This window comes from Gallinula chloropus (assembly GCF_964237585.1).
Source record: "Gallinula chloropus genome assembly, chromosome: 12".
NCBI classification, from domain to species: domain Eukaryota; kingdom Metazoa; phylum Chordata; class Aves; order Gruiformes; family Rallidae; genus Gallinula; species Gallinula chloropus.
Window position 1 is genome coordinate 15,940,425 of NC_140097.1, and position 24,299 is coordinate 15,964,723.

Consider the following 24,299-nt stretch of genomic DNA (forward strand, 5'->3'; position numbering starts at 1 on the left):
GCAGAAAACCAAGCTGTAAAATTGCTCTTGCCCAAAACTGAGACAAAGAAACAAAACATCTAGATTTCTTTCATGCATTTAACTGCTTCCAAATCTGTAGGATGTGTGTGTTGAGAATGCAGGGAGAGCAGATAAACCTCGTGTGGGTCATTACTAAGCTAAAACCTATACCCTGCACTGTAGGAGGTTATGCAAACAAATGGATGAATCTCCATTTTGTCTGTTGGGCGCTTGAATTCTGAGAGAGTGTGGTCCCCTTTTCAGTCAAACGTTAACAGTCTGCACTTGAGTCCATAATAAGATTTTTCTTTATAAAAGTCAATCAGCACCGACTGACTTTACCATTTAAGAGAAGTGAATTTGAGATGGAATACTGTTAACGTAATTTCCTTGTCAGGCACAGCAATTTGAGAAACTGTGTGTACTGGAAAGGTTAAGGCAATATATTCTGATTAAGGGGTAGCGTGGTTTACTCAAGTTGTGCTGTTCAAAGAGCATTTTTAAGATTTTTTTTTTTTCCCCCTCTTTTGACTGTTCTGTTAGCCTAAAAAAAAGAGCCCATCTGCAGTTAGACTTGCTCTTCTCTTGGTGAACATTAACTGGTGAATAAAGTGACCCAATATACATATATTCAGGTCTTAGAAATTACATATTGTTGTTTTAAAATGCATTTGGGATAGAAGTTTTACTCCAAAAAAAACAAAACCCAAAGCCAAATCAAAAATCAACAAACCATCAAGTTATTGTCCTGTTCTTCTGAGGAGTCACTACGTGATTCATGTTATCTCAAACTGCTGTTCTCCTTGTTAGGAAGAGATTCAAGTAATACATGTGTGTGTGCACACGTGTGCATGCACCTCTGCATAAGCATCATCTTGCTAAGTTTCTTCCTCCTCTGTAGATCGACTCTGGATTTTTTCATGAAAATGATCTCAAGATAGTTGCAAAGTCAATACGTGACAGAGTAGCGTTGATACTATGGAGGAGAGAGAGAATTTGGCCTAGGATGCAGTCGGAGGAACGTCGGGACTCTGAATGTCTGGAGAAGTTGAAAACGCCACATGCACAGCAGGTCCAGGTCACCTACCTTTCTCACACTGGTCACCATGTCCTGTCGGAGTCGGAGGAGCCTGAGGCAGACCAGCATCCCTTTCAGCAAAACCTGCCCACCAGCATCACGTCTCTTGCGTGTAAGTCTTGGCTTGGCTTTGTGTGTGTGTGGTGATGAATGCTAGTGTGAGCTCAGGGGTGAGGTGAGCTGCTGGGCATGGTTTTGCATGGTAGCTCAGAGAGCACAGGCATCTTGGACAGGTCTGTAATGATTTTGGAAAAAATTAGGTTTCAAGAAAAAACTCTATATAACCCAGATAGCTCCTCCCTCAGTATCTGTAAACGTGAAAAACATAATTAGAAAGGTAGAAAAGCAGGGAGACCTGCTGTTAGACACAAGAAATACGTGTTCTCTGTGCCAAGGGGTGGGATCAACACCATGTGTATGCAAAACAGTTTCAGAATCTGCAGAATCTGGACCAGCACTAACCTGGTCAGTGACTTGGCTTTTTCAAATAACATTTGGTCTGTGGAGATGTTTATTGAAAAGCAGAAACCCAAATGCTGTGGTTTCTTGTGTTTTGCAAGTGATGGCTTGTGTGAAGTGTGTGCTGAAGCTGTGCAGGGGTTTACAGCAGGAAAAAATCCATCTCTGAATGTTGCATGACATAATTCAAGATTTCTCTGTTTTGGCAGAAATATCAGTGGTTCTTTTCATGCATGTTGGGCACACCAGATGTGGTGGGTAGACACTAGTTATTACTGGGATCCTTAAGTCATCATGTGGGGGGCTCTCCCTGGGATGCACTGGCTCTGTTTTGTCCTGAGCTTGTGGGCAAAGGGGTGGTTTAATCTTCGTTACAGTGGGTCAGAGTAGGTGGTTGCTCTTGTTCACTGAGGCCCTGGTAGTGACACAACACTGATCTGCCAACTCTACCCATTCAGCTGGGGGCTGTTCACCAGGCTATTCTCCTGTTGTAATTCCAAGCACTGATTTTGATCCATCTTTGAATAAGAAACTACCAGGCTTTGCTTGCAGAGCTGTTTTTTGTTTCTTTCTGGTAGTTTTGAGTATCAGACAGCAAACAGCACGGTGTGAGGGAGCAGTGTTTATATTTACCTAAAATAACTTGTTCTTCTCCCTGTCATCTGAAATCAACTTTTTACTGAGTCGAGTTCTGGTATTGAACTCTTTACCCATTTATTCTTTAAAACACCTTGAAGGAAATCAGAGAATCTTTAAAGTTGGAAAAGACCTCCATCAAATCCAACTGTCTGTCCAACATCACCATGTCAACTAAACCATGCCCTGGAATGCCATGTCTATAAGTGTTTTGAACCTCTCCAGTGATGGTGACTCCACCACCTCTCTGGGCAACCTGGTCCAATGCTGGACCACTCTTGGTGAAGAAATTTGTCCTAATACCCAACCTCAACCCCCGCAGATACAGCTGGAGACCATTTCCTCTTGTCCTATTGCAAGTTACATGGGGGAAGGCACCAACCCCCCCAGCTGCACCTTGCTTTCAGGTTCTGTAGGGAGTGATAATGTTGCCAGGTATTTTTAGCTAAGAACTGAAATTTTATGAGAGTTCTTTTCTAGCCATTTTTTCTGATAAAATCTAATGTATGTATTTTGGTACCAAACTATTATCATAATGTTTGGTTTACTGTTCTGGAATTTTATGTAAGCATGCTTAAATTAAAGATGCATTATCTTTAGCAATGATAAAGCTACCATGATTCAGGTATTGTATAAATTGCTAATCAGAGCTCTGCTTTGAATATTAAAACAACCAAAGCACCCCCCTACAAGGAAACAAACCTTTCCAAGACGTGAAAAATGGCTTTATCTGTGTAACTCAGAACATTGCAGGATTCATCAGGCTTGCTTTTTTCCCAAACCTAAGTTGATCTCATTTCTTTTTTTTGATCGTACACTTATTTAACATAAATTCCTTTGAGAAACACTGTAATTATGACTTTTTGTTTCCAGTGGTTCAGTGAAGCTCCCCTGGTTCTGTTGGGCATGAGTTGGCAGAATTGTATACTAAATATACCCTCCTGGCCCAGTTTATTTCCTATTCCTCCTCAACAACTCACTATCAGATATTTTCACAGGGATACAAGGTCTATAAATGACCGTTCTACCAACTCATATAATAATCTGAGGTCAAATGTAAAAATGCAAATTAATAACTTCCTGTGTGTAGATGCAAATTATTCTATAAAAATCTGAGATTGACTCACAGCTTTTCCTCTAGCACTCTGCCATCATACAGGGTTTTTTGCCTTTGAGGTCTTAAATAACTGTAATAAAATGGAAGTGTGTATGCAGCAGAAGTCTCTGCTGACTTAGAGCAGGGCCACGTTGCATCTTATTAAAAATGAGTTGGATAAATATAGAGGGGAGTTTAATTTTGGGGGGAAAAAATAGTTGGGAAAATAGTTTGTGTGTACTGAGGAGAAAGGTCATCTCTGCTGCTAAAGAATAATAAAACCCAAATTAGTAAAACCTTGTTTATAATATAAGAGAACAGAGATGAAGTGTCAGAAAAAGAAATAGCACTTAAACTTGTCTGTAATTTAAGACATTTTTTGTGTCCTTGTTAGTTTTCTTTCAGTTTTGAGTTTTAAATCTGTTGCAGGCTATTTTTGTCATGTAAAAGGTATGATTTGCTGGACTAATAAAGCATACAGTATAAAGAATTCTGTCATTTTCAGTGCTACCAATTAAAAAAGGTGTTAAAGCCAGTGCATCCCCAGGAAAGCTAACTCTAAAAGACTCTGTGATCCGCCATGAAAACTACAATTGGGGTTTCCTTTCCTTTCATCCTACAAAATCTATAATGTCTGCAAATCTTAATGTCAACCTTATGACCTTTAAAGGAAATATCCATGTGCCCAAAATATTACCGTGCGCAGCAATCCGGGGGGATGGGTTTGGCTGAAGAGCAGCAGTGCACATGGTTTTTGTAGAGATTAACCTTAGTGTATTGTATAGATTATTTCTGTAGTGGAAAGGGCTAGGGTAGTAAAAAAACAGTACACCAGTGTCGACCTTACTTTAAAATCATTATTTGAATGTTTGGAGCCGTTGAGCTTTTAATAACAAAGAATATTCTTCTTTCAGCTGACAGCACATTTGACAGTGGCCAGGGGTCCACTGTTTATTCAGACTCCCAAAGCAGCCAGCAAAGTGTCATCTACTCGTCTCTGCCTGACCCAGCACCTCCGGCTATCCAGCGGGTGTACAGCCCACCTCTGAGCGAGAGCCAGGCTGTGCCCCATGGCCTTCAGCAGCTGGGGCACTACCAGCAGCCCTCAGGAGTAAGTCCAAAGCTTTTTGGAATTGCTCTGTATCCTAGATCGTGCTTAATGGCTCATTTATACTCTTGTTTTCAGGAGGGGTGGATTCCAGGGCTTTATATGTTCCTCACTCTGCCCTACTGATGGTGACTTGCTTAGTAATACATTTCTAGGTGATCTGAGGCCTGTGCTTGCTGGATGGTGTGTGGTTGGCTGTGCCTGCCATTCAGAAGAAATGCCTCACCAGCAGCTGTCATGCTTTCAGTCAAAAAGCTTATCACCAGGCTGTCACAGAGTGACCTCAGTACTGAGTAGCTTTGCAATGATTGATTTTAAACTCACACCAGTATCTGAGCACTGCTTGGTTTGCTGTCAGCGCAGCCACATGCTGTTGTTCCTGCAGTTGGTCAACAGCCTCTCCAGTCCAGTGTTTCTTCCAGTTGAGACAAAGGTCAGACATCCAGGCGCTGCCTTCCTGGGTTTGGATTTAATCTGGTGTGGAGACTGGCATACAGCCATTACTGGGGCTCCAAACACAGGTGCTGGTAGCCCAGTCAGATGTTCACAGTCACTCCCCTTTTCATGCTGTTATGACCTTGACCAAAAGCAATTAATGGAACTACTGGTGCAAGAACAAACACACGCGAGTGAACATAAATCTTCAGGTGCTTCCAGGGAGAGGCACGACACAAGCACCTTCAGCACCGTGTTGCAGTTACAGCCTGTGCCCGTTACATGTGGCAGCAGTGGTTGCACTGCTCTGCACTGCCACAGCGATCCCACCCTGGCTTGGACTCCAAACATGATGTGCCTGCCCTGAGAACCCAGGGAGGAAAACACGTATCAGTAGACTAAAAGAGGAGCAGATGCTCTGGTGGCACTGGGGACCTCTGCACACCCCACAGAGATAATGGCTCCTCGATAGCTTGGTCAGGTGTGCTTACCCTGATTATTTCAGTCTGACCAAGATCAAAACGTGCTCTTGATGCCTGTTGAAGGAGCTCGCTCCCCAGGTAGCCAACTCCCAGGAAACTTGGTGTCTCGACTGCATCCCCAGATCAGTGGGCTGTGTGGCAGAAGTTTGGACCTGCCTCTGTTACACAAATCTTTCCAATACGTAATTAGCCAAAAGAAACGGTGGCTCTCCCATGAGATCTGCAAGACTTGCAGAAGACATTCTGCCTCTCTGACAGTGGAGAAGCCGACGTGCCCAGGCAGCCCCAGCCCTGTGGGAAGGCTCGTGCTGGCACAGCACTGCTGCACAGAGCATGTTGGTGACTGGAGCAGTCTGCCTAGTCAAAAGGACACTGGTGATGTGGCAAGTTAATGTGTCTTTTTTTTCTTTTGTCCCATTTGACTTAAGGAAAAATCCAGGACCAATGTCTTTTTCTTGCTTGATCAGGATTTACCCCGTGTGCTTGGGAAGTGCATCGTTTTCCCTCTTTCACCTTAAATTTTCTGAAATGTCTGCAAGAAGTTATGAGCTGTTTTATGAATGCATTGGAACATGACTCTCTTTACCTGAAGGAAAAAAAAAATCATCCTTGGCACCTGTAGCCAGCTCCCTCCACGATGGAAACCACCTTTCCTATGTGCACACAGCTGCTGGGATGCATCCTTCCTTGCCCTGGTTCACCTGAAGTGCTGCCTTCTCAACTTCAATGTAATGCTCCAAACACACCTGGAGCAGATGACTTGATTATTGAATTGAGCTGTGCAGCATACTCTTTCAGAGCAGACTCACATTGATAGGTTTCACTAATTTTGCCCTAAATGCCGTACTACTTTTCATGTTCACCGGCTTGGCAAGACAATAACCTCTCTTTACAAGCAAAATGTTTCTTGTAGCTCTTAGTTTTCTGGTGGGGTTTCCAGTTTTATTTTTTTCTTCCTGCCATAACACAGGAAACAGAAATCCGAGTCAAAACCTTCTGTATTCTAAGGGAAAAAAATAAATCCCTGTATTTATCTGGGAGGTTATTTACCAAGATAACTGGCACATAACTGGAGCTGTCGTAGGTGAGGTTTTAGGTTTATGAGCCTCTGTCTGACATACTGCTTAATTTCTTTGAGCTGAAGTTGTAGAGAGCTGCTGCTGTTGTGAATCTTAGCTGAGTTTGTTTTCACTTTTTATTTTGTTTTCACTTCCCCTGTGGTTTTGATTTGTTTCTCATTTCTCTGCTAATTTTCTTGTCACCCATTTCACGTAAACTACCCGCTTTTTTGGAACAGAAAGCTGCTTCATGAAATATAAAAGTTGCTCTGAAGTGGAATTTCCATCTCGCCCAGTGAAGGGGTGTACCCTCAGTGGGTGTATCCCTAGTCACTGGGTACGTGCTTTTGGTGGGTTTACAGGTCCACACACTTGCTTCTAGAAAGGAATGGGATGCAGTGTTTGGTTACCTTACTTAGAATTTGCCAATGCTTTTGGATTAAACAACTTCCATTCCTTGCAGATAACTTTTCGTACTTCCCCTCCCTCCTCTGTTTTGAACTGAGCTGTTGCACTTGCAGTTGCACTCCTGATGAATGGTTGTTGATACTCTTCTCTAAAGCATTGCTCTTCTTCCTGCAGCCCAGCGTCCCCACGGTTCAGGCTGCGCCTGCCGTGGTGTCCCAGCGCCCCCAGCACTACCAGGAGCCAGCGATGCCGTTCCCCGTTGTCCAGCCCACCACCGTCGCCTCGTTGCAGCTGGGGCAGCCGCAGCCAGGGCTGGCTGGTCAGCAGGTAAGAGCTTGGATGCTGCCAAAAAGTGTGCTTCTCCTGCTCCTTACCCTCTGCTCCATTCTGTAGTTGCCAGAGAGGCTCAGGGAGTAGGTAAAAGGCGTTGGGGTTAAGGGATGGAAGGGTAACGGGCTTGGGGACCATCATCGCATGACAAAATGGCTAGATGTAGGTTGACTGCTCTTCTGTTGTGGCTGAACGGTGTTGGCTGGAAATGCTGTGCTGATGGCAATGTGCTGTCTTGGTCCTTAAAAATGGAATGGTGTTTTATTAATTTTGTGTTTTTATTTGGCATCTCCTTTCTCAAGGGCTAGGAAGAAACTCTCTTGGGTAGTGTCAGTTGTCTTGGACTCCACGATGCTAATTTGAGTTGTGCACACACGTTAAATGTAGTTCAAGATTGGCATCCAGCCAGTAACTCTCCCACCAAGAAAAGAGTCCATCTCTCTGAGTTGTCTCCAAACAGGATTGCTATCTGACCATCCTGAATTACCAGTTTCCCCCCAAACCTCCATTCCTCAGAGATACTTAGAGAATGCCCAACGTGGAGGTGGTGGCAGATGTGGTGGCCAGCTGAGGGATGTGGCTGCAGACCTGTGTGATGGTAACTCCTGGCTTGTTTTTGTGATTTGACCCAAAGCTTGGCTGCCTTCAGTAGGATCTTTTAGTGGGGCTGAGGAGTGAATGCTTTGACTGGCATGTGTCAGACCTCTCGTAACCTTTTTAGTTACCAAACAGATTGCATTTTTTAACATGCCTTGTTCTTCTGAAAGTATCGGTGTTGGAGTATGAATTGGTCTTCTCCAACCACATGGGAAGTTTTGTCATATATCAAGGGTTGTTTTCTGATGGGCAAGGATATTCTCGTGGCTCTCTCAGCCAGAAATTTTACACTTAAGCAAAGTGAGGGCCCCACCCGTTGTGTAGATCTCTCGAGAGGCCTCTGGAGCTTTATGCTGACAGCTCAAAATCTGCTGTTTATTTTCCCCATGCTGGTTTGGTGTAGGATATTTGCCCAATTTACTCAATTTCTTTGGCATGCCCTTTCCTCACAGTGTTGCTGTCTCTTGAAATAATTCTGTCCCTGATAGTGAAAGGATTTAATAACTAGTCTGTTTTCTGATCTTGCCAGGAAGCCCATTGTGAGGCTGACTTTGCGCAGAGTTGTGATGACAGAAATAGCTAAAACAATGATAAAGTTTCTGTGCGGAGCTGCCCAGCTCTTTTGGCTGCCACATTGGTACTGCAGCACCTCAGAAATAACTGGGATCTGAGTTTTGCTGTAATTATTGTGTTTTATTTGTGTCTCAGATAGTAAGTGTTGTGTATTTAAAGCCTGCTACATTACGGAGTCGAAGTTAGCTGTGTACAGTTGGCATAGTAGGAACCTTCGAAGGTAAGGATTTTACAGAGCCAACCAGAACAATCTCTGGGATTTAAAGACTCTGAATCATTACAAATAACCTTTCCATCGTACTTAGAACTTTGTCTTTTCAGGTAACCTATCTTGCTCTCGAGTGTGCTGTAAGCACAGGCTCCTGTATGCATTGGGAGCACCCTTCTCTTCTCTAGACCAAGGAAGGATGCTTCTGCTCTGAGCAGCTTGAACTGGTGTGAGACACCCAGTGAACCCCTTCATTCTTGGTACGCAGGCTATATCCCCCTTTTTTTATTCTTCTCTTTGTCCCTAGCAGCAGCCCATGTCGCAGCAAGCCTCCCTGCAGCAGGTGCTCAGCACCCAGCCCGTGTGCCCCATCCAGCCTGCGCCCCACCTGCTGCCCCCGTACCAGCCCCAGCCCCCTGCGGTGCCCGCGAGCAGCACGCCTCTGAAGCCCCTGCAGATCTCCACGGTGCCGCAGCTCCCGCCAGTGGCACCCCCGCAGGTAACACCTCTGAACTTGCCTCTGAATGCATCCGCTGGCGTGAAGCTTTCCAGCTAATCAATCATTAACGGGGTTTTCGGTGCCGGTGTGGCTGTGATGAATGAGTGCCATTTAATTGGTCTGGGAGAATACAGGTTTTTCCAAATTGCTGTGTGTTTCTCTACTATTTGTTTTTGTTGGGTGAAGCTGAAATCTCCTTGTGAGTAACGCTGTGAGCTACCCAGAGAATCCAGTTAATGGTGGTTACAAAACTGCAACAATTGCTTTGTTGGTTGGGGTATTTTGGGGTTTTTTTTCACCTTTCCTCTGGCACACTCTTCCCCATCCCTGGCTTAAGAGCATGAGAAGTTGCCCATCTTTTTTTTTCTCCTGTTCCCAAGCTCCCCATTTCACCACTCCCTGCGCTGCCCCCTCCCAGGCTCTCAACCCTGCTTGTGTGTTTTCATTAGCGGGGATGGACCCTTTCCTTGGCCTGGAAGGCTTTGCTGGTGCTCTCAGAGCAGTTGGTAGTGCCGGCTGCTATCATGCATAGGGTCTTGCACTGAAGAGGAGCTGCAAGCTGCTTCCATGATGTTAGCAGAGTTAAGGTCTGCTGCGTCACTGGGAGGTTTTGATCGTAAAACCCCTTTATCATAGAATGGTCTGGGTTGGAAGGGACCCTGAGGATCATAGAGTTCCAACCCCCCTGCCAGAGGCACTGCCAACAATCTCCAGGCCTGCATCTACACAAGGTTGCCCAGGGCCCCCTCCAAGCTGGACTTGAACACCTGCAGGGATGGGATATGTTCTGCCTGGGCTGCTGCCAACCTGTTTAAAGACAAGAGGGTTAAATTGATGTAGTGAGTTGTGCATGGCAGAGTTGGACGTTTTGTCTGGTCCAATTCCTTTTCGCTTCTGTTCAAATGAAAGCAGCTTTTAATGGGTATGTTTCTTGAAGGCTTCAAGCTGGTGTAACACATGGTTTTAAGCTTCTGAGGTATAAAAATGTTCCCCCTGAAATGGTATTTTTTTCTCCTAACGATTTAAGCATCAATCGTTTTTTATTACTGTTTATAAACCTCAGGAAATGAATGGAAGTGATTAACAAACAGACATAATTATCATCACTGCACGGGTGATTTTGATGTACTTGTATGGCAAACAAAATGATTTTGTACTGTCAGTGGAAGCACTCGTGATTTATGTGCTATTATATTTTTTTCAGATTCCTCAGTTTCCTGTCATTCCTGCAATTACTCCTCTGGCAGGACTTGACAGCCTTCCTCCAAACCTCTCTGATATACCTGCTGCGAATGTGCCCCCCATACCTGCTCCTTCTCAGTATTTTGCTCCAGCTGTGATTTTACCCATGAACCCCACCCTGCCCATGGCACCCAACTCCCCTGCCCTCCCCATGCAGACCGTCAACCTTCCTCACACAACTGTGGCTTCTTTGGTCTTACCCTGCCAAACCATAGTGCCAAACATGTCGGCTGCGACGATACCATTGCTTGCTGTGGCTCCGCCGGGAGTGCCGGCGCTGCCACCGCATCACGGGGTGGCCCAGCTCCCCCAGCAGCAGATGTACCAGACCACCTTCCAGCAGATCATTCAGGGTGAAGCGCCCTCTCCCCATCACACGCAGAGCACGCAAGCCGTGTCCCAGCCGCAGCAGCCTCCACCTCCTCAGTCACTTCAGCCCAGCGTTATTCATCCTTCAGAACAGACGCTCTCTGCGCCTGGGGCAGGTCACCAGGTAATCCGCCGGGCGTGGGAGGTGTCAGTGCTGGACTGTTGGGCGGTCCTGGGGCTCACTCTGTTGTAAGCACGTGCTGGGGAGGTCTTTCTCATAGAATCATTGAATCTTTAAGGTTGGAAAAGACCTCTGAGATCATTAAGTCCAACCATCTGTCTGACACCACCATGTCAACTAAACCATGGCCTGGAGTGCCATGTCTATGCGTGCTTTGAACCCCTCCAGGGAAGGTGACTCCACCACCTGGCTGGGCAGCCTAGCCCAGTGCCTGACCATGCCTTTCCTTGCTCTTAAGATACTTTAACTTCTTTATCTCAGTCCGGAAGGTGGTCACTAGAGCAGGCAAAGTCTTCATTCAGGGCAAGGGGATGCTCAAAGGGTGTAGGGGTAATCAAACAGGCTTTGGACAGCAAGCAGACACGAGCCCATCGGAATTCCCTCTTCCCTCTCCCATCTCAAAACATGCCATGTGTGAGCTGTCATTCCCTGCAGCAGGAGAACAGTCTGAGCCGGGGCAGTGGCCATGCAGCCCTGTGGGCTCCCTCACATGATGTGTGGGCTGGTGGGTGCTCCTGGCAAAACACAGGCAGCTGGCAGGAGCCAAGGGGGTTGTTTTGATGTATAGCTTGTTTAAAACAGTACAGGGAAACAGCCATTCAATGATGACTTCAGAAAGCTGTGTGGAAGAAGTCTGTCAGCTAAGGATGACAGGCCTTTCCCATTGAAAGAACCAAAGCAGAAAGCGGAGCTTCCAATACTGGCACTGATTACGAGGGAACTGGTTCAGGACTTGTTGACAGAGTCTGTAAACACTTCTATTGCCACATCTGTGATATGACAACATGAAATGCAGTCTGACCCAAGTAGGGGAGGGAGCACTAAATCATTTAATAATAGCTGTTTTTCAAACTCTGTGTTCTGCTATGCCACTTTGCCGTAATGCATTGATTAAAATTCATCACAGCCCATTTCAAAGTGCCATACCCTGTGCCACGTTCAGGGTGCATCATTGCTGCAGCTCTCCTGGTCCAGAAATGCTGTTTGAGAGCAGTGCAGAGCCCGAGACATTAATCTTGTTACCCATAGTGTTTCTGATGGCTTTAGAGAAGAGTGAACCGGGCACCGGGCATGCAGCAAGTGTGGCAAACACTACATCTGGGGAACTGGTACTTCCAAACAGCCCCAACACAATCATTGTTTGTTGAAAATGGATGGAAAAATTACCCGGTGATTAATTTTTTTAGGATAAAAAATAGCTATGAGAAACACTAATGGATATTCAGAGGGATATTTAAAAAATACATTTTTCCATGTTTTAAAGTACCATTCCTGGGGAGGGTTTTTTTGTAAATCAAGGGTTCCCAGTGCAGTGCTCCTGACATTTAGCACCTCTGAGTTTGGTTTGGCCCAGGTAAATTATACATCAAAATGTTCTGTGAATTATTCTAGTTATGTAAGATTTTTTTTTTCCAGAAACCCCCCTCAGTCACTGCCCTTCTGCAATGCACACCACAGTTGCTATTCTAGCAACCTCCACTTAGGCAGTCATGTAACTGCTCTGTGTCGCGAAGCAGATCGCGTCTCTTATTTTTATCCACATTAAAACCTAGAATAATAATTTTGGCTCCTATCCAGGACCTGCAGAGAGCATGTGGTAACGGGATTGTGCGGCCTAGTTCTCATCTGAACCTTGATGTTTTTTAAAATACATATTTTCCAAGTTCTCTTAAATCTCTAGGTGATGATACTTCAAAAGACTAAAAATTAGGCAGTTTTACCTAGTACCAAAAAGCCTTTTTTCCTGTTATATTTTCCTTTCCTTTTCCCTCTTTCCACAAGCTCAGTCCTCTTGGAAAAAAAAAAAAATCCCAATGTACCTAAAAGGGGAACATTCTGTTCTAAACGTCCAACTCAACAGAACTGATACGCAGAATAACAGCGTGGTCTCTAAGGTAGTTGGCGTGTGATCGCATCGGTCCAGTTCCTACAATGTGCTTACGCACAGGAGTTATTTAAATGCACTGGAGAAATCCACTAAGATAAATGAAGCTTCTTCACAGGGAAGCCTTTGCAGGATTGGGACCTTGGTCCTTAGCATTGTCAAGAGCTCGGCTGTGTCTCAAATGTTTAAATTAAGTGGAAAACAATGTGTTCTGTAACATGCTGGTATAGATCCAGTAAAAAAGAAGTTAATTGTATGGTCTGTACTGGCTGCTGGTTCTACAGATATTTAGCAGATAAACATGTATATATCTTTTTAAATCCTAATTTAGATTATAGGTAGAGCACTATGGTAGGCTTGTTGAAAGCAAAGCAAACAATTCAGGACAGTGAATTAATCTGCGTTTTAAATTCCTTAGCCAAGTACAGCTTGCTTTCTACTAATTAAATGGTGCCTGAGCAACACACATTGTTATGATTCTATAGGTAGAATCCTTAGACTTTTATTTGGTTATTTCAAAGCAGATTTAAACTCTTCAGTGGTTACCTTTGCCAGCTGAGACCATGCACACAGAGTCTCAGTGCAGAACTAGAATCCAATCTCTGTGTACTCTGGTGACTTTAGTGCCTTGTGGTGTAAGTCCCACGCGCTCCGAGCAGAGATTTGTTTTAATAGCTGTCTGTTGCGTTACAGCAGATGACCGGACACGCGCAGTACGCTCTGGAAGCTGCAGCCCAGGTGCCCGTGCTGCCTGTGCAACCCTCGATAGTCATGTCACCGCCTTTGCAGTTGCAGCCTGAACTGTTGCCTCCACGCGTCGCTCCCGAAGGCGTTCCCCAGATTCACAGCAGCCTTGCTGCGGCGAGTCCGCCTGTCCCCATAGATCACTGCCTGCCACTTCAGCCTTCTGGTCTGCTGCAGCTTCAGCCTGAGCTTTCCCAGCCGCTGGGTCAGCAGCTCCCAGCGCCCTGCTCAGCTGTTCAGGCAGTTGCAGAGACATCTCAAGAGGTAGAGCTGTTTTCCCTAGAGTAACTTGCCAGCTTCACCCCAACCTTCTTTCTTACTCCTTTGTGAAATAATGGGCTGATTTCGTGAGGGAGGTTGTCCCTGCTCACTGTATGGAGCCACAGGTCCTAGATGCTGGCAACTCTGGGTTGGCAAAAAGTTGGCTGGAACCTGCATGTCATGCCTTGTGAAATGTCTCCTCAAAGTAATGTGGTAGCAGGGCTGAGTGTCCCTCTGTAGCTGAGCACAGGCACAGAGCTAGGAACGACTTGAAGTGCTGTGGGTCAGTAGGAAGCTGTTCTGTAGAGCTTCATCTGTGGTTTTTGTCCAGTCTTGTTTTAAATGTCTCAAGCACTTGTTCAACCAGCCATCACTTGTCTTCAGAAACAATTTCATAGTCTGATTCTTCACTATGTAAAAGCTCTTCATGCTCCTAAGCATGATCCTTATTCCCATTTCATTCAGTGTTGTATCCTCCTGCATCACCTGAAGTCTTGTCTAGCCCTGAGATTTTTGGTTCTTCAGATGCTTGTAGGCGTTCCCAGCTCTCAGTGGTTGTAGAAGCAAGATTCACTTTATTATTCTCTTTATAAAACTGCTAGCTCCTCCTCTTGACTACTTTGACTTTTCTTTCTACTCTCATCATTGTTTAACCTTCAGTCTTGGCAGAGCATCATGGAACGTTTCCTTTTCAACTATTTGATAGACCTCCATAAGCAAAGTAAAACAAAGGTTTTGGAATTTGTACCGTATTTCAGTAAATAAATCTAATTTGTTCTCCGCTTCTGAACGCAAATGTCTCTTGGCAATTCTGCATCCAGAATTGTTCCTCTTGAGGTGCTCTGTTTGAGCTACCTTTCCCTCCCAAACTAACACTTTCCATCTTTTCCAACTAAATCCGTTTTTTACTTGTGCCATTGTGCACGTGTCATGTGCATGACTGCACGGCACAGCCTGCAGGTTCTGTTAGAGGTGTGGCCTCATGCCCGAAGATGCTCGGTAAGGATGCTGCCAATGCTCACCTGGATTCCAGCCCTCTGTATTGCCTGTCCTTCCAGTGGTGGTCAAATAAGTACTCATGCTGTGCTGCAGGACGTTACCTGTTGAACTGCCACGTCCTCTGGCTTGGGCGCAGCGGAAGTGGCAGAACCAGGCTGTACTGCTTCCCTTGCAGACCCCCCAGTTGAGCCTGGCCATGTCAGGTGTAGCCCTTGCTTCTGGTGTTTCTCCTCTAGCTGTCCTTGTTCTCTGCACACAGCTTGTATCAGGTGCAATGATGGTGCCAGAGCTGCAGGGTCCATCCCACTGGAGGTCTGTAAATGCAAATAACCTCCATTGTTGTTGCACAGAGTGAGATGGGGTATACATGCTGTCCTATTGTACCTGAGAAACCGGTGCCTACTGAGCCTCATGTCTGTCCTGTCACTTCATCGTATCCTGAGGAGCGCTTAACCCCAGCTTTGCTAACTTCATTCTCACCTTTCATCTCCCCTCTCCTTCTAGTGAAGTCAAGTGATGATTGTAGAATGCTCAAATTGTTCAACGTGCTCCCCGCACAGATCTTACACGTTGACGAGGCTTTCCTGGCTCTCAGAGGAGCTCCGTACCTGTGTATATCTATCCGAAACGCTGCACTTTATGGCTACTCTGCCATACCACCTTCCTCTCTTCTCTGCCATTCCAACATGTGGCAGTGCTCACGTCCAAACTGATCCGAGTCCATCGGGCAAAGGGGATTTTCTGAGGCGCTTCATGCAGTGTGTGCCTAAAGCGTCGAGATCATTATGTCTGTGTTCTCACTGTTCATGAATTTAGCAGTTTCACCGAAACTGCAGTCCAGCTTGGCATGGCGCACGTTGGCGTTGGCTGGTACGAGCGGGCTTGGCTGGTTAACCGTGGAGCTCTTAACTCGGCTCTGCCAACTGCTTTCGTGTTATGACAAAGGGATGACACTCAAGGGGCTTGTTTCTAGCTGGGCGTCTATAAAAGGGTTTTATAGACGTATGTTTGTAAATGTATATATAAATATATATAAGCTTATATATATATAATTTTATAAATATACATAAGCTTTTATGTATGTATAATTTTATAAATATATATAAGCTTTTATATATAAATAATTTATATAAATATATATAGAACTATATATATTTATGAAGATATATTTGGGATGTGTGTATATACGTCCACAGTTATATACGTGCCCAGGTATGTGTGTCTGTACATGTGTGGTAAGTTCGTTGCAGTGGGCCGAGTAGCATCGTTGTCCCAGGTCCCGTCAAACGAGGCCTGCCCGATGTGAAAGTCACACTGTCGGTGTCTGTCCTGGCACTGCAACCTGGAGGGAAGCCTTTAGGGAAAGTGTCTCTGGTGAGACGATCTAGTGCAAGGGTGGTGTGTTTAAATGATTAACTGAATTTTTGTGTTTCATTTGTAAGTTCCCCAGAAATTCTTACAATGAGCCAAATGCAATGGCAGCACTTCATGTATCTCAGGAAACTATACAAAGCAATGAAGTAATTAGCTGGTACTTCTATATAACACGAAAATAAAATGATAGGTGCTGATGTGGATTTGTCCCAAGTCAGGCTTTCCCATTGTGGTGGGAACTGTTTTATTTCACCACCTCTTCTGCTTTCGGGATGGAGGGAGGGGAACAGCAGGCTGGTGGCTCTGCCTTAGAAAGTGGCTGTGTACAGATATTGATGCTTTGGACAGAAGTACAGTTGGGTTCATTCTGGGGATATTTTTTTTTCCCAGTTCCAAGAATTGGTTAGACAGGACAGTTGGGAATTCCTTCAGTCTCAACAGCAGAATCTTTTGTAAAGTTGTTTTTTATCTACCAATACAGTGCATTTACTTACATGACTTTCTTACATTATAGGAGCAGGCAATACAGGACAAACTCCAGACTTTGTCACAGAGCTGTGAAAGGTATCGTTACAATCTCTTCGCCATAAGAAATGTTTTCTTTCTGGAGGCTGTTTTCCTGTCTGCCATTACAAGGCCAGGCCAAATGCCTGGGCCAAGAGAAGGAGTAGCAGGAGCTGGCTGGGAGAGGATGGGAGGGTGTTCATCTAGGGAGAAAGCCACCAGTGCTGCGTGCTGTGGGCCTCTTCACAGTTCTGTACTTTCCAGCGTGGGTATACGTACAACAGCTTTCATTTCAGCATGAAGGGCAACAGAAGCAGTACAGTCCCTGGCTTTGGTGCTGCTGAATGTCGCTAAAAGTGTGCTGCACTGGGGTAACTGGGTGTATCATCCCCTCTTTGGGAACAAACTGGGTGCGCTGTATCCCCATGGGTACGTTATGGAGAGTGGTGTGTCAGTGAGAACTGTGTGTTGAGCTGCTCCAAGGTACAGTTACAGCAGCAGCCAAGGCTGTGGCTTTGCAGGATGCGGAATTGCTGTACTGCACCCTAGGTAACCAATCCCACTTTTGGGACAGCAAGGTCACAGTGATGACAGAGGTAGCAATAAATAACCCCGAGAGTCAGCTCTGCACTCTTCAGAAACAGAAGCAAACTTCACAGAGCTGCAGAGCCAGTGAATGACTTGATTTGTGCTGGTTCTTGTCCATCCATTGCTGGGCACAAGAGCAGGAGGGAGGGGGGCAGGTAGAAAGCAGTGAGGAAGAGCACTGGGGAGGAAGGATCGCTGCTAGACTGGTGACAGGCTGAATGGGGGCAGTAGCTGCAGCCTTAAGCAGCAGTACCCCCTCCCCAGGTACCTGCTGCTCCTGCAGTAAGCCAGATGTGTTTGGGGACAGGTAAGGTTGATAGGAGTGGCGAGAGCTCCCAAGCAGTGAATACCTTCCTGGTTGCAGGAGCTGGCATTAGCCTTGTCCATATTGAGCATAAAGCTTTGGGTTTAGGATTTCAGTGACACTTTTCCCATTTTCCTGAAGAGACAGATAAGTTTATGAACTTTGAAGACACTCTGTCTTACTCGGTTTTATTCTGCCTCACCAAAAAAGCTAGCCCACCCCAGGTCAGTGTGACCCTGCAGCCTTAAAATGGAACCATTTTTTCCCTGCTTTTAAATACTGCATGGGAAGTGAAATCTCATCTTTCCATTTTTTCACTTCTGATTTTTAATTTTTTTCTAATTTTCCCAATATGTGACTAGAGGTTACATCTGGCTGTAAATAAGTCTAGTCTGTTGTTGAGAGGCGCATCAGATTTTTTTGTCATCCTTTGAATTGCAATCTGCAGTTCTAGCATTTGTGTTTGACAAGCTGGCTCTGGTGAGCTCAGCGGTGCAGAGGCTGTGGCAGCACACGTCCTGCAGCTGTGGGGGCAGGTCTGTCTTTCCCAGGCCCATTGCTAACTGAGCTCTGGAGCTGGGTCGTGGGCTTGTAGTGTGGAGGAGTAGCAGCCTGTAAATGACACTGCCAACAGTGGCAGAGGTGTGACCTAGAGAATTACCTGATGTGCAAAATGTGTTTGGTTTCCTAGCAAAGGAGTTACATGTACAAGGTCGCAGATTTCTACCCCCTTTGTAGCTATTCTGTGCATCTAGTGCAAAGCAAGAAGTAAAAGCCTGTAGTTGAAGGAAGGGATCCATAGGTTAGGCTTAATTTCTTTTCTTTAATGCCCATATGGCTTAATGATCACAGGAATAAATGGCCCGGGAAGGTGATGAAATCTTTGTAAGATCAGTTTACACAGCCCTGTGTGAGGACTGGTTCAGACAGACCTGATGGTACCTTGGAGCACTAAATAGGCCAGATGGCCTTACCAGGTTCCTTCCTGACATGCTTTTTATGAACCTCTGACAATTTCCTGCAAATTACACGCATGCTGACGCTTTCTGTACATGCCATATTACAATAAGGTTGTTAGCAACTACTGTTTGGGCTGCTGTAAGCAATGTAGTGTTGCTAGCTGGTCATCTGGGATACCATGGGATAAACCTTTCCGATCTGTGGGAACCACACAGAGGAGCAGCACTCTCTTTGAGGATGCTGTACTGACTGCTCACTCTTTTCCTTCATCTCCAACAAACACAAACCACTCCTGTCCAGACCTTGTGCTTGCGAGCACAGGCGAGCAGGAGTAGGGGCACAAAGCCCTTGGCAAAATGTGAACTCAGGCAGTGCAGAGAGGGACCCAGAGCACCCCTGAAGGGTTCCTGATGGTTATGATCCAGTTTGGGGGGTTTCTTGCGCTCTCCGCTCTTGTGTATCTTACGTATTGCTTGTGACAGTGGTTTTATTTTGTTTCTTATTTTGGGTTTTCTTTCTTTCTCTTACAAAGCTACATGAGTCCAGATGTTGCTTCAGGTAAAGAGATGAGTGACAGCTTTGAAGGTGCAGTGGGCAGTGGAAAACAGGAAGGAAAGTCTTCAAAGAAACATAAGAAGTCTACGCGTGCTCGTTCACGCCAGGAGAAGTCGAGCAGACCAAAACTGACCATATTAAATGCAAGTACAACCTCTTTGAGGGTAACTTTGGGATTCCTTTGGCTTTGCTGGAAGTAATGGCTGTTGATCTTTGCCTGCAGGTTTGTAACACAGGGGATAAGATGGTGGAGTGCCAGCTTGAAACACACAATCACAAAATGGTGACTTTCAAGTTTGATTTGGATGGTGACGCGCCGGAGGAAATCGCTACTTACATGGTGAGACTCAGATGTGGCTGCCCATGGTCTCCTACTGTACCATGTTGCTTCGACCAACTTTTTCTCTTGCATGCTCGATGCAATGGGGACATTAATGGAAATTTTACTGTTTTCCTCTTTATTTTCATGTGGCCTTATAGGTAGAGAATGAATTCATATTGCAGAGTGAAAAAGAGACGTTCATTGAACAAATGAAAGATATTATTGACAAAGCAGAAGATATGCTCAGTGAAGATACAGAAGGAGAGAGAAGTTCTGATCAGGGAACGAGTCCCCAGCAAGATACTGATAGACTGGAAATGAACGAGGTAAGAAATGTTAAATATTAAGATTTCTAGTTTGAGTCCTTTTTCTTAACTGTCCATTCATTAGTTTTACATCCTGTGTTTAAACTTCTTGGCTGGAAAAATAACACTGCTACTCCAGCAAGGCTGGCAATGTGAGTGCTTCTTGGAGTGATGCTCCTCTCCCTTTCTATGAGACAGCTAGTTGCATTGTTTCCTCTTTGGCTTTTTAACAGGAGAAGCGTCAGTCTCAGATGAAGACACCTGTGTATCAACAGAACGGTAACTGTGCTTTTCAATGCAAACCTCCAGCTCTAAAGCAGTGAGGAGTTTATGCAGAAGTTTGCTGGGTTCAGGAAGATATACAGCAGTTACTGGTGGTTGGAAACATAGAAGCATTGAACCTAGACTGGTGTGGGTGGGAAAGGCCCTCAGAGCCACTCATTGCCACCCCCAGCTATTGGCAGGGTCATCCTCCACAAGCCCAGGTTGCCCCAAGCCCCCCATCCAACCTTGCTTCAGACACTGCCATGGATGTATAGAAATATGGTGTAACAGTGGTCCCTGCTCTCAGCAACCTGGAAGAACACAGGGCTGACCTGGCTGTTCAAGTGCAGGTCTTGGGAATCCTCCAAACTAGACATCCTGCTCAAAAAATCAGGTTCATTTTTTTGCCTGTAAACATCATCTAATTTTCTCAGGGCACCTTTTTTTTTAAAAAAACAATAGATTCTATTTCTACTAATGAAAATTAGAGTGTGTATAGTTCTGGTTTGCTGCTTACGTATGCCAGGCTTTCAGATGAGATGTGGAAGGAAATTCTAGCTAGAAAACTTTCAACACAGAAAAGTTAAGTTCAATAAATTTTACAGAATCAACGATTGTTTTATCATTAAAATAAATTTTTCAAGTAAAAAATAAATTTTCAGGTAAAATTATGTGGCAGAAGCTGGAGGCATCACTTGTCTCCCTTCAAGGGGAATGAGAGGCATATTAGGAGCCATTTGTGACAAGAAGATACTCACTGCGGGGTTCAAATACATAATTTGAGCACCATGTGCAGATTCAATACGTTGCTGTTGCAGGTTTTACAGCTACAGTGGAGAAATGCACTATAGCAGCTTAAGAGTAAGGCTACACTATTGCAACCAGGAGATTCATGAAACGCACCATCACCAATGCACAAAGTGCACCAGAGAATCAGGAAGTGCACTATTACAGGTGCAACAGAGTCCCAAAGCTCACTATTACTGCCCACAGGCAATTCACCAAATTCTCTGTCCCAACCCACAGCAGACCCATGGAACACACCATCCCAGCTCACAGGTGCACTAAATACTACATGCACATTAGTCAGTCACCTGCAACTACAAGCATAAAGCATATCAAATATTCACTTACCCATCTAATTAGGGTCTCTTGATACATTTCCTTAGCCCAACGTCCTGGCCAAAGGGGAAGGGGTCTCCTTGCCTATCTGCTCTATATAGTTGGACAAGCAAGTCTCAGCTCAAATCTCTAGGGGTTTTGTTCCTTGATCTATATGACTGCAGGAAGGACTGTACCTGAGAGGATGATACCACCTGGGGGCTTTGTCATTAGCAGTGTTCCCCCTTTATTCACGGGGGAGGTTCACTCCTGTATGTTCCCTCTTTTGCATATCTTTATATTATAGTCTGGTCCCACTGAAGCCAAATGGAAGCCCTCTGGCTTGACTTTAGTCAGCTGAATAGTGGTTTGATTGAGCATATTATCTGTTGAAGGAATTCAAGGCTCACCCCAGGTTTCTGTTCTTTGACTTATGCAACACTGCCCTGTTTAGTCTCAGTTTACAGGACAACTCCTGGGTTTGAGCTATCTACACAGCTCCCCACCGGTTGTCTCTGCAGAGACAGGGCCTCAAGGCAGTCCGAGGTTGAGTTGCTTTTACACCCAGACATTACCAAAACCTGTTTGAACTCTGAGCCATTCTTACACCATTGATTTAATCTTGGCTCATGCTGTGTAAGATCTAATTTCGTTTCTAACCATGGACATTAAGACTAAGTCTTGACAGATGATCTGAAGTGAATGGAAATAATTGTGTATTTCTACTTTCTTTTAACCTCTAGTTTTGCACACTGGAAAAAGGTGGTTTATTATATGCCCTGTTGTGGAAAACCCAACTACTGATGCACCAGAATTCTCTCCACCAGTAGCTCAGAGTACTCAGCAGTCCGAAGGGCCAGGTATTTACAGACTTTAAATGTTGTCTTCTCTTGAAGCTGCTGCAACATCTCTCTACTGTTCTCACATAGCTGCATTTGTTCCTTTATGCTTTATTGAGGGAAGAAAGTGATGAATTCTGTTAAGTCTTGCATTTTAAGAGCATTTCTGATGCTGAACCGCAGTGGGAGTGTTTATTTGCATTTCGGGACTGTCTCAGTGTGTTAACTCTGCCTTATGCTGTAAGGTAACTCAAGTACCAGACGCTGCTGTTTTCTTAAGCAGTGTCTTTTCACTGAGATATTTTTGCATAATGTGAGATAAATTGCATAATGCAATGTGGAGCATTTCAGGCTCTAATTTGACTTATGTAACCATTGCTTTCTGATGGGAGGCACTAACAGGCTTTATGGCCAGACGAGGTTATGGCTGTGGTCAGCCTGGAAGCTCTGTGGTGACTTTCTTTCACTCTGTGTGGCTCATAGGACAGCTAACCTGGTGTCTCTCTACTTTCTAGACCCAGAGCAGTCGGATGATCAGCAGGCGAGCTCTGCAGTGACAGATCCGCCCGGTGTCATAGCTGGTCAGCCTCTTCCTCTGCCAGCAGGTGTGTGTGACAGCCCCATGGGAGCCTCCCCATCCTTGGCACCGGTTGCTGCCGCAGCATCATCCACCACCTTGCCAAGCCAGGCTGAGTTCTCAACTCCGACCATCCCGGGATCCGCTCCAAACATCCCAGAGCAGGCAGCTGCTAACGGAGGTCAGCCAGAGTATTCTCCACTGAAGGCAGCGATGCCCGCCCAGCCGGGTGTGCCTGCCCCCCGTGCCCCGTTGCCTGAGGAGCCTTCTGACGCTCTCCTTGCAGCTCAGCACCTGCAGCCACAGGCTGACGAAGGCACGTGCGTCCCTGATGTAGAGATAGCCTGTTGCAGCGTCGGGCCGCACAAGTCGGTCCCAGCAGCTCCCTCGAAGGCAGCAGAGCTCTGCCCACTCCCTGTGCTCCCGGATGCTGTTGTCTTGGAGCGGCAGCCTGCAGCCCAAGTCCCTCACCTGCCGGAGGCCGGCCCACCCGGCATGATGCAACACTCCTTCGTGACACAAGCGTTTCCTGCAGCTGCCGCATCGGATCCTCTCGCTCTGGCAGGGTCTCAGCTCCAGAGCCCTACTCAGGTGCCGGTGGCTGTGTCCCAGCCACACACCGTGCTGTCCCAGGCGCAGCCCATGGCCTGTGCTGGTGTGGGGATCAGCCTGCTGCAGCAGCAGCAGCAGCCCGGCACCGCTGAGTCTGATGGAGAGGGGCCACCCCGGGTAGACTTCGTTGACAACACGATAAAAAGCCTCGATGAGAAATTGCGCAATTTGCTGTACCAGGAATATGTTCCGACTTCTTCCGCATCAGCAGGGACTCCAGACACCTCTGTCCCACTTGAACAGGGAGACAGTGAATTCAACTTGCCCCCTTTTCCTGAAGAACAAGTTCCCGCGTTGGATGTGAGAGAGCCTGGCCATGCTGCTGCAGACACCGGGCAGGAGGCGAAGGCTGCTGCTGAGGCGCCGCTGGTGCCGCTCATCGGATCGGACATCTCCCCCTACCCAGCACCGGTCAGTCCAGCACCCACTCTGCCCGTTACGGCCCAAACCCAGCTGGTGGGGCAGCACTGGAGCTCAGACCCAACAAGCCAGTGGCAGGGCAGATGTGGAGTTTTTATTGCTTCTCTACGGGTTTTACATTTCTGCTCCTGAGTACATTCCCTTTTGTCTGCTGACCACTTTTCAGCATGAAAGTTCTCTTTTAAGTTTTGTCTCTGTCAGGTGCATTCTGACTTGTTTAGCATAAATCCTTGTTAGCAAAAGCCAGATTTTTCCTTTGAGTTTGGGGATAATATCTTGGCTCATTCCCATCCCTTCTCTCTTATCCTGCTTCCGAAGGAGGCAGAAATGTGGTAGTTTTTGTTTCAGAATTTAAAACACCCAAGGGTATAGTCATTCAGGTTCTGATGAAGGCAATCATGCTGCAATAGGAATATATTTATTCTTTTACTATAAATTAATTTGGTGATCATACCCCTGTACTCAGCATTGAGTGCCGCGTCCAGTTCTGGGCTCTTCACCATAAGAAGGGCATCAAGGACATGCTCGAGGACCAGAGAAGGAACAGCAGGCTGGTGAAGGGGCTGGAGAGCAAATCATATGAGGAGCAGCTGAGGATGTTCAGCCTGGAGAAGAGGAAGCTGAGGGGAGACCTTATCAAAGAAAGAGTTCTTGGGATGTGGAATGGGCAGCCCAGTGAGGGGGTTGAGTTACCAACCCTGGATGTGTTTAAGAGACAGGTAGATGAGGTACTTGGATATATGGTTTAGCACAGGACAGGAATGATTGGACTTGGTGATCTTAAAGGTCTTTTCCAACCTTGTGATTTTGTAATGGCTGTGATTATCATGCCTTCTGCATCAGTCCAAATAAAATGTACAGTTGAGGAACCTTTTCTTTCAGTAGTGCAGCTGAAGGAAAGATGCTCCACAGTAGAAGCTTGCTCT

The 24,299-nt window shown here is 45.8% G+C and overlaps 1 protein-coding gene across 1 annotated transcript in view; it reads left to right on the plus strand.

Moving 5' to 3' along the window:
• WNK2 (WNK lysine deficient protein kinase 2) overlaps positions 1 to 24,299 on the plus strand; it is a gene marked incomplete at its 5' end in the record, with an annotated part of 101,781 nt that overhangs the window by 51,764 nt on the left and 25,718 nt on the right. The window contains 13 exons of the mRNA XM_084269567.1: positions 902 to 1,190; positions 4,184 to 4,380; positions 6,935 to 7,087; positions 8,776 to 8,967; positions 10,172 to 10,702; positions 13,341 to 13,652; positions 16,537 to 16,586; positions 18,911 to 19,076; positions 19,157 to 19,273; positions 19,414 to 19,581; positions 19,794 to 19,839; positions 21,669 to 21,785; positions 22,280 to 23,364. Coding sequence (XP_084125693.1) covers positions 902 to 1,190; positions 4,184 to 4,380; positions 6,935 to 7,087; positions 8,776 to 8,967; positions 10,172 to 10,702; positions 13,341 to 13,652; positions 16,537 to 16,586; positions 18,911 to 19,076; positions 19,157 to 19,273; positions 19,414 to 19,581; positions 19,794 to 19,839; positions 21,669 to 21,785; positions 22,280 to 23,364 — 3,423 coding nt within the window. The remainder of the gene's footprint in view (positions 1 to 901; positions 1,191 to 4,183; positions 4,381 to 6,934; positions 7,088 to 8,775; positions 8,968 to 10,171; positions 10,703 to 13,340; positions 13,653 to 16,536; positions 16,587 to 18,910; positions 19,077 to 19,156; positions 19,274 to 19,413; positions 19,582 to 19,793; positions 19,840 to 21,668; positions 21,786 to 22,279; positions 23,365 to 24,299) is intronic.